The 10,134-nt window shown below is 34.5% G+C and overlaps 1 protein-coding gene across 2 annotated transcripts; it reads right to left on the bottom strand.

The window, feature by feature from the left end:
* Nucleotides 1-1,539: 1,539 nt before the first annotated feature.
* Nucleotides 1,540-9,172, bottom strand: LOC109005870 (protein phosphatase 2C 70). 2 transcript variants are annotated; one of them, XM_018984946.2, is made up of 13 exons: nt 8,955-9,172; nt 7,567-7,756; nt 7,274-7,447; nt 6,991-7,166; nt 6,749-6,907; nt 5,182-5,325; nt 5,033-5,094; nt 4,414-4,549; nt 3,268-3,362; nt 2,581-2,699; nt 2,371-2,500; nt 2,027-2,081; nt 1,540-1,894 (listed from the first exon to the last, which is right to left on the bottom strand). In XM_018984946.2, exons 1-13 carry the CDS (start codon nt 9,084-9,086, stop codon nt 1,742-1,744), a joined length of 1,725 nt encoding a protein of 574 aa, XP_018840491.1. In that variant the 5' UTR covers nt 9,087-9,172; the 3' UTR covers nt 1,540-1,741. The 2 variants fall into 2 exon arrangements, with proteins under 2 accessions (XP_018840491.1, XP_018840492.1); XM_018984947.2 differs by having other exon boundaries at nt 2,581-2,696.
* Between the last annotated feature and the right edge of the window lie 962 nt (nt 9,173-10,134).

Below are 10,134 nucleotides of genomic sequence, written 5' to 3'. Positions count from 1 at the left end.
CCTGGCTTTGTGGGCTTTCCAAGCAAATAATTTGCCAGCGATTCTGTCGCGTGTAATTTTTCTATCAAAATTCAATTTTTCCAATATTGTAATTGTTCGCCATGAACCTTCAAATGAAATTGAGTTTTCCTTCTCAATTGCCAGTTTGCAGCTTGGTAGGCCAACTGTGGACAATGGAGTTGCAGAGAAGTATTGCATCCGTGGCTTCTCCAGTGTTACACTTATTGACTTACTTCCACCCTGACAATCTACCATTACTGTTAATTCATCTATAAAAAACATTAAGAATTCATCAGAGAATTAGCTAATACCTGCTAATATTATCTCAGAACATGGGTTTAGAACATCATAAATATGATGTAATATTATCTCCCATTCAATCGACAAACGCTTTTGTAGATGTCAAAGAAGGAGAGGGAGACCTTTTATTTTGGGATTTTTGTCGATTGAGTGCAGGTGGGGGAGGAAGAGGGATAAGGAGGGGGAGAGGTAGATTGGGTGTATGCGGGTCTAGTTCACTTGCTTTTGAGATGCCTATGTCGCACTTGATAATTGGCTAGTGTGAAAACTAATTTCACACCCGACCGGCCTCGAGGTTTTTCCTTAATGTAAGATAAATCGTATCTAAAAGTTCAAATACTTCAATTTTACTATTGGTCCAACCTCTGTTTTAATTTCACTCTGCTAAATGGGTGGTCATTCTTAGTTAGTTTCTATCCCTTAGGCCTCATTTAGTCGTTTGGTTACATAAATGAGATAATTTTTTTTTTTTTTTTTATGAATAATAGTAAAATAATCTGTAAATAATAATGAAATCATTTAAATTAAAATTTTTATAAAACTTTGAAGAAAGATAGAGAAAAAACTGAATAAAAAATTATAAAACTAAAAGAGAGTTATAATATATATTTTTAATATTATTTTTATTTTGAAATTTGAAAATATTGAATTATATTTTATATTTTGTTTGAAAGTATAGAAAAATTGTAATGATTAGGTAATTATTAAATAAAAAAGTTAAACAGTTAAATTGAAAATTTTTTATATTTAAATGTTGAGATAATATGAGATGGTTTTTCAAAGATTTATGAAACCAAACTAGAGCTTATCGCATCCCCTACCCCCTATACTTGAAAAACCAACTTGGGCAAAAGTTTTGAAATTATGGTATTCTCCTATCTACCTCCTAGTATGATGTTTGGCAAGTGAGAGTATTTCAAGTACTCTCACTACTATTCTTTATTTTATTATTACTTTTTACCTACTTTTCTACTATTCATTACTTTTCACCTACTTTTTACTACTATTCAATATTTTATTATTACTTTTTCACTACTATTCACAAACATTCTCAACACTTCTCAACACTTCTCACTACCCAAACGTACAGTGGACAACTTTCGCCCCAGAACTGCACCATAACTCGGTAATAACGGTATCTTGGATCGGTTCTTCGCTCATGACAACAGTAACTTGCTCTTACAGCACAACAAGACCCTGCTTGGAAACCACCATTGTAACCTTGCTGAGTTCTCTGAGTTACTGCCAGTGCCACCAATGTGGGTACAGAATGGTCATCTGCTATATGTATATATCTGGAAGATGCTTTACTCTTCTTGTACCGGCCAATGAATATCCATCATTTGGGTGATATCGCTTAGGATATGGTCCAGAAACTTCAAAAGATGACAGAAAACAAATATAATCATATGTGAAGTCCTAAAACCTTTTTTTGACTCGATCATGATTCAACTTTACATGAGACTCCAGAAGAGTCAAAATCTAAGAAAATTATAGATGTGTTATCCTTTGTTCGCAGCGTTCTAGCCTCACTCAACAAGAAATTAGCAATCTTCTCTGCAGAATTTTCTTCTCTCGAGTATCTCTCCCTTGCCTGTCAAGCAGATAAATTTAGAGATATATTAGAAAGAATTGAAAGAGAGAAGGGAAAAAAAAATCAACATAGAATAAAATAAACCCTCAGAGTGATCGGAAGAGAACTGTGAATCATGTAAAGAGATAATACCTGAAGGACTAGCTGTGTTGCCTTCTTCACACTAATGACATCCCATAACCCATCACTGTGATTTTTGCACAATCCAGAGTTATATTTCTTAAATTTCACAACAGAAAATAAAAAATACAGAACAGAATATAATTGAGAAAGTATATCCAACTTCTAATAGTTATGTATGTCTAGAAAATAAATGCACTTGTTCAAGACCAATGTGTTGGTCACATTCAAATGGAACCTAGATATCCTAAATAGGCCAATCAATTGGATCAACCAACAGCAGCCAAATCAATATTTGCTGAAACTGATGCAATACACAAGAATAACAAAAAACAATTGACCAAAAGCAAAATCACCTTGCCAATAGTGCAAATGCTCCACTTGATTGATTGATACGAACAGCTTGACTTATGTAAGGCTCTGAACTGAAGCGGGAATCCTGCTGTTTAAGGAATTTATCTCCAAGCATCCGAGCAAGGTTCAAACCTGAACTAGGAAAGAAGAAAAATGTGAGCCATTAACCATCATTATTATGTATGAAAAAGTTAAAATGTAATTTTGCTTACCACAGAGACGAGTTTCCCCTTCTTTCAGTGGTTTTCCTGTTTCTTTGAAACGGAGTTTTTCAGAATAACTAATTACTTTATGGTCTTCTGTCATCTTAATCTGTTTCCCATCAACACTGCTACAAACAAAATGACATGTAGTTGTGAATAAGGCATTTAAAGATATTATCACAAGTAAACTTTTGAACTACTATACCAGACATTCAAACTACTGGAAAGGAAATTATTTGAGGGCGACGAGAACACGATCAGACATCAACACAAACAAGAGAAATTGAGATGTATTAGCATGTATATTTGCAAGCCCAGAGTCATTGTAATATAACAAGACAAAAAAAAAAAAAAAACCTAACAATAGTAATATATGTGATTATATGGAGGTAAAATTAATAACCACCAAGGCCCTGTTATATTCTACCACATTCAAAGGAGCAACTCATAGTAGCCATTTATCCATTTTTAATAAACGGATAAATAAGAAATGCTGAAAACAAGAAACAGACATATAAAATTGCAAAAATCATAGTAGCCACCCACAATGACTATTCTTCAGAAGATCACAATCAGGACCCTTAACTTCCCCCTTGGTCCACCAGTATACCCCATCAAAAACAGTAGCATATAAGTTTTGGGAAAATATTATCCTACCAATCATATGAATGGAAGAGTGACAACATGAACACATACTTCATAACACAATCTGAATCTCCAACATTTGCACATTGCGCAAAGAAATTTTCTTCACCATCAGCCCATACCAGAAGCACTGTTGCAGTACAACCCTGCGAAGAATTGATTATCACAATGTCCACACCATAGCCTTAAATTACTAAGAACACAAACATTTAAAAGGAAGATGGAATTATTCTTTTTTTTTTCTCCAGTAATTTGCCACAGCAAGATAAAAGGTAGGATACGCAAAAAGTTGAACTCTGATAGCAAAGGGTATCAACAGGATTAACTCAAAATTTCAACAAACAGTTATGAATTTGGCTAAAAAAACGCAAAACACCCAAAAGAAAAAAAGGCAGCATTCAAATCTATAGAAACAACAATATAAACTGAGAACATGCCCATGCTCATCTAAGAAGCACGCTTAAGTTGAGAGAGAGAGAGAGAGAGAAGGGAATATTTCTTCAAACTGTTTACCAACCTCTAAGCAAGCATGATGGATGAAATTTGCAACTTCGGAACTTCCTATAAGTAACTTTCCATGGCTATTGTTAGACTAACAAGATTACTTCAGAACACTTAGAAAACACCATCATGAAGCAAAGGGTTTCTATCTAGTACAATGGAAGAATTACAGATTTCCAAAATAATAGATAGGAATCTCACAAATAGAGCCATTGCAAAACCCATCAAAGGATTAGTTCACCAACATACTACGAATGCAAGCGTCGTCTCAATAAATCACCAATAATAGTTTGTCTTGGACCAGCTATAGAATCATCCTCAACAGCCATAAATTCATTTTTCTTTAATTTAGAGACATTGATTTGTATACCATTAGATTGTACATGAATGATCTTATCATAGACCTATTGTGGTCTTACAAGTCATGACAGACAAACTTACAAATCATTGTAAATAATTCTGAACAAGTGTCACGGATATGGAAGGAATCATTCAAAATTCATTGAAGATGCAGGGACCCTTGTCCGTATTGTAGCCAGTCAATGCTAGAGATGCTACTAAACTGGATACTGACAATAATCGCTTTGCAATGAATAAAATTACCATTTCAAATGCAAGTTGTGGATAAATGCATAGAAAAAGTAAAGTCAAAAAGGAAAATGCATTTCACTGCAAGAGAACAAGAAACTATCATACCTCATAATAATGATCCATGCGTGCTTCTGTCTGAGAAAATGCATCCCTCAGAACATCTGAAGCATCGCAACGTGAAAAGACCCTTTCCCTTGTCAGTGAATCCAATAAAATGGCAGCAACCATCTCTGGTAGAATTCTGGAGAAGAAATTTAATTATCAGTGATTGCTAAAGTATCAAACTGCAGCCAAGGACCAGAACAACAAAGCATCTTGACACATATTATCGAAAAGCAAGACCAGGGGCATAATGGTTAAGCAAAAAAGCGAAGTTCTTGGGGTTTGCATAATCATGTCCATATCAAAGAGAATTTTTGTCTAAAAAGTGCATTAAAGACAATCAACTACTTCTTTACTAGATGATAAACACAATGCATGAAACATTCACTTAGAATCATCAATCACAACTTTTAAAGTAGGCTGAACGACAAATGTCTTTAGTTTTGATCAGTAAATAAGAATTTTGTTGATGAGAAATAGGCATAGCCAAAGTATATGGGGGCCGAACGCCATAAAATAATAGTGAAATTCTTCCCACTAACCTAATAGCTATCCAGTTTTTCAACACAGATTACAAAGTTCAGAATCCCAGAACGGTAACCCATTTGAGTTGAGAACTAACTTGCTAGCAGATTTTGCGGCTTCAGCTCCGCCATGGCCGTCACAAATGACAAACAAACCAAACTGCAAGGTAGACATGTTGAGTGAATGTCACTCTTTGAAGAAGATGTGAAGGATATTCACTGAAATAAACAAAAATAACTCCAAGACCTGGTCAGCACCAGGTAGAGGCCATTGGTAATAATACACATCTTCCATAGCAAGCTTCTTTCCTCCTCTACGCAAAGCCATCGGATCTGATGCCACACCAACTCCAAAGGGAATCTGTTGCTCAGTTTGAGATGTAATGTGAACCTGGCACAGGATATTTCAGGTGCTTATAAAAAATGGAAATAGTTGCATTAATTGCCTTTTTCGAAAATAAAATAAACAGTTGCCAATTGAGCCATCATCTACAATAGGAAATCTCTGAAGCTGTGTTCTAAATATTTTCTTTTTCAAACACAGGAATATCCCAACTCATGTCACTTGCTGGATTAGTTTATCCAAACTGGTCACAAAACTATTATTTTTCTGCTAATACATGAAGCTTCAAAGATCTTCTATATTTAAATTTTACTCCCATTGTTATATAACCAAATTAGTACCAAAAAGAGTTGACGGAAAAAGTATAGAAAAAAACAAAAATCTTTCCCCTTGTGAACAAGTCATTAGGGGAAGATGTACAGCATGGCACTCGACATCATGTGGCAATTGGTAAAAAGTATATACATTTCCCAACAAGTCAACCTTTCCCCTTCCTTTTTGTACATTATCAATACCGATCAACCTTTGCTTTCATGAGTCTATCAATACCATAAATGATGGATTCTGCATTTTTTCTTTACTTGTCTTGGACAAAACTGGATCGGGATCCCCTAAAAATAATATGCAAATTTTAGGATCTCAAATGCAATGTGTGGGCCCTACAATATTTATTGCAGCATCTTTAGAACTTTCATTCAAAATGATAATACAATAATAATAAATAATATAATACTTAATGCTACATCTTTTCTTTTTTAATTTCACCATAGAAATTAGATAGATAATTGTAAGGCAACTAAATCTAATTTTGAAATATCTAGGGAGGTTTAGATAGTGAGTTGAGATGAGATGAAAGTTGAATAAAATATTGTTAGAATATTATTTGTTAATATTATTTTTGTTTTGGGATTTGAAAAAGTTGAATTGTTTATTGTATTTTGTGTGGGAGTTTGGGAAAGTTGTAATGATTAGATGAAATGAGATGAATTGAGAGGCTCTCTCAATCCAAACAACCCTATGAATCTGATAAATAAAAATAATATATGACTTAAAAGAAAATTAAAAAAAAAATAGAAGGAAGAGGAAAACCAGTAAGATGGCATCTTAATAAAGTTAGATTACTCAACTTATACAAAAAAAAGATAACTCAATTCATAACAGTGGTGAACCATTCTCCATTAACAGGTCTCTTTATTATTTTGCTTGAGAGAGAGAGAAATTACATCTCAAAAGTTCTGTTGGGGTTGCATTATCCATGACTTCATATCCATTTGATTGAAAGTTTTGAATGCATTAAGAATATTTAGAACTGTGTAATTTAAAATTTTCAATGTAGCTTCAACAGTTCTTCAGCTTGGAAACTCACTAACATTATATTTGAGATGATGACTAGAGATGTCCCAAGGGCCAACATTGTTACAAATTTACAAATTGTAAACAAGCACAGAGAATAGTATTCAGATTAACTTACATATACTGTTGAGGTTGTGCCAAGAGTTATTATGTCTCCACTTGCAAGCTCAATTGGGTCACCCCAATGTCTACTTCCAGAATCAGGATGATTGATTGGCTGTGAATTAAGAAGTGTCCCATTTAGACTGCCCATGTCTGCAAGCTCCCACTTCAATTTCTAAACCAATAGACAAGTATACAATAAATAGCACCATAGATACAGCACGGAAGCAGAATGGTAAAGAAGTTATGAAGGTTTACATTCAAATTCCAGTTTATCATCGCATGCTTCCCTGAGACCTCTGAATCTTTCAATACTAAATCACTTGGAGAAACCCTTCCGAGGGTCAGTGGAAGCCTAGAAGTATTTGTTGACAGTGCAGCACAACGGACCCCAAGAGATGGACCAGAGATAACCTCCAGGGTGAGGCAGCTTCCTGCACTTCTAACAGAAAGATATGATGACATGTTTTATATACTCAGTCAATAATAAGAGACAGAGAAAACAGAACTGCAAATAGAAGTAAAAGATATAAGAAATTACTTTGATCTAGAATGTCCTTGTGCACGGACTCCTGCAACTTATCTCCAACTAATCTCTGTCTACCATGTTTTAAAAATTCAGCCAACTGTTCTGGTGAAAAAGGATTCTTAAGCGTCTGACCAACCAAAACATCTTCCGGAGGATCAGATATCAGGTCTAAAACCAAGCTATCACCTGGGAAGAGTGAAAAATAAACTTTTGGTTTTGTTTGGGTACTAGAAGTAGAAAAGCAATTAAAGCAAAAGCACTAGGTGAGATCAATAAAAGGAAAGAGATAAAATAACATTGAATACCCTGAGTTGTATGGGGAGATACATTGGGGAGCCTTTGTTTATGAACAAGTCCATGAGTCTGGGGTGAGCGGAAATGCCCTTCATTTTGAACACGTGCTCCCTCTAGATCATAATCCCTTGGCAATTCATTACTTTGGTTTCGGGAAATTCCCACATCATCTGAAACAAGGGGCCTTTCTAGCTCACCAGCCTACAAAAGAAGCAATCACAGGGAGTAAACATCGTTGAGCCATGGAGATTAAATGTGAAACAGGGCCTTTCTAGTCCCTATTTTTTCTGAATAATACAAGTCCCTAGTTTCACTCTTACACACTGATCACTGAGCTTAAGACTAAATTGCTTCAATTTAAAATTCAGACGGGTTTTTCTATCCCATGGCATAAGATTTCCTTGGTAATCAAGTGGAAGGACAACTCAAAAATCTATTAATTGTATTTACATCTTTCGCAAGTATATCAAACAAATCTAAAAAATGTAATGAAATGATAAAAGGTCGGATTGTCCTTTAGCAACCAGGAAATAAAATTGTATTCAAACCTATTATAATTTTGAACACAATGAACTCGTTCACATGATCAAGAGCGCGATAATATAACATCAATAAAAAAAAAACCACTTACATGTAACAATGACTATAAAATATAGCTTTAAAATTCCATTAAAAAACTAAAAAAAATCATAACAAGGTAGCAATTTTAAGAAACTAACAAATCCCCAACTCCAAGGTGCAATCAAGTGATTAAATAAACGGAATCGCCCAGTTGACATGAGTTGGTCCAACATCAATCTGAACTCATATTCCCAGCAGAACCAAACCCAAACGGAACACACAAAATAAAAACAGCTAACATCCACGAACGGTACAATTACAGAAAACGAATCTAAATTGCTCAGCTCTGAGTTTACCCGAATGAAACAAGGCGGCCCCTAACAAACTAAGACGAGAAAGAAGAAATATATGGGAAAAAAAATACTAAATCAACGCTCATGCAGAAGGCGCTTCAATCCAATAATCCTACACACCAGTCATCCATCTTGAAAAGATTGATCATGCTTGTCGATGCATCTCGAAACAAGCCGAAAAGAGTCGCACCGAATTAAATCCATAAACGGGTGCGTTTCTTTCGTATAAATCCCGAGAATCGGAAAGTCGAACAAAATGTAAAACCAAACAAGCAAAACCGACATCGAACAAACCGAACGTTACGAAAACTCTCAATCTTGTCAAATCTTTTCCGACGATTTCTCAGCAACAAAGCAGGGCATTGCACTAAGAAGATAAATAAAAGGAGATTAAAACCGAGTAGCTTCCAGAAAAGTCAGAGAGAGAGAGAGAGAGAGAGAGAGAGAGAGGAGAATTGGGGTAAAATCAGAAAGCTAGGAGGTACCTTGATGGTGCGGGAACGAGATGAGGAGGAAAAGAAGCGCCATGGTTTACAGGAAATTAAAATGATGAGGAGGATCAAAAGCAGCATAAGGAGAAGCACACCGACAATGCTCGCTAGCATCGTCATAGTCATCGCTCTCGCTACCTCGCCGAGAAACTGATTGGCGTTTGGGTTTGCGAGAAGGTCGCTCGCTTTGAACTGGTCGCACTTAATTTCGTTTTTTTCTTATCGATTTTACAATTTTCTTTACATCCCAATTAAAAACGAAAAATCCACGTTTTGTTTTGTTTTTTTTTTGCTGAAAAATAAACTATAATTAATCTAACCATAATTCTCTCTTGAAGACTCTTGAAGAGTTGGATGAAATATAATTATTACTAAAAAAATAATTATTAAATAATTTTGTAATAAATAAAACCATACTCTTAGCCTATAATAATAATAGATAATATGATATATTAATTATAAATTAATAATTATCAACAAGGAGTTAATCATTTTTCATGATTAATTATGGTTAATTTATTGACGTTTACGAAAGAAAGCAACTTTAGATCTAGAAAGTTATTTTAAGTCAATAACTTAATAAATATTTTCAAACCGGAAAAGAAAAAATGCTGAAGTAGGTAAACCTCCACCAGAAAATTGCTTTTGTCAGTTCCAAAAAGTCCAAACAGACCCCTAAATCACATAGGCTGTGTAATTTTTTTTATTTTTTATGTTTTTGTCAACTCCACTTATTGGGCCACTTTGGATTGTCATATGAACCGGGCTCCTTTGAACTAATACGCCAAAAAGCCCAATGGGCCAGAAAGACTTATGGCCCAACAATATAATCCACCAAAGAGAGAGAAACCACATAGAAGAAATAATAAAAATAAAATTTGAGAGCAAAGACTCCTCGTATTTGCTGTTTTCATGAAGGTGATATTTTTCATTCTAAAATGTTAATACAAACATCATTAGTTTGCTTGAAAAGCTAATAATTGTTTGTTGAATAGATAACTCCTTTAATCTCCTCGTCTTGTTTTATATATATAAAAAAAATATACTATGAAGATAATCAGTATGTTGTGGTTATCTTCTAGTTCTATCGTAAACTTTTAAAGGTTCATGAATAAAACTCACATGATAACACAACAAGCATAACAAAATACGTTTTTTGATATAATTATTGAAA

Source organism: Juglans regia, chromosome 12 (genome assembly GCF_001411555.2).
Source record: "Juglans regia cultivar Chandler chromosome 12, Walnut 2.0, whole genome shotgun sequence".
Classification (NCBI taxonomy): Eukaryota; Viridiplantae; Streptophyta; class Magnoliopsida; order Fagales; family Juglandaceae; genus Juglans; species Juglans regia.
The sequence above is the reverse complement of the archived record's forward strand: the minus strand, read 5'-3'. Positions and strand labels throughout refer to the sequence as shown.

What these genes read in the sequence shown, in the direction of transcription:
- LOC109005870 (XM_018984946.2), bottom strand. Translation starts at nt 9,086, where the DNA reads ATGACTATGACGATGCTAGCGAGCATTGTCGGTGTGCTTCTCCTTATG. An exon ending in GATTCAGATTGTGTTATGAA is followed by an intron (nt 2,700 to 3,267) that starts GTATGTGTTCAT and finishes TTTTGTTTGTAG; the next exon opens with CAGTGTTGATGGGAAACAGA. An exon ending in AGGGGAAACTCGTCTCTGTG is followed by an intron (nt 2,501 to 2,580) that starts GTAAGCAAAATT and finishes TTCCTAGTTCAG; the next exon opens with GTTTGAACCTTGCTCGGATG.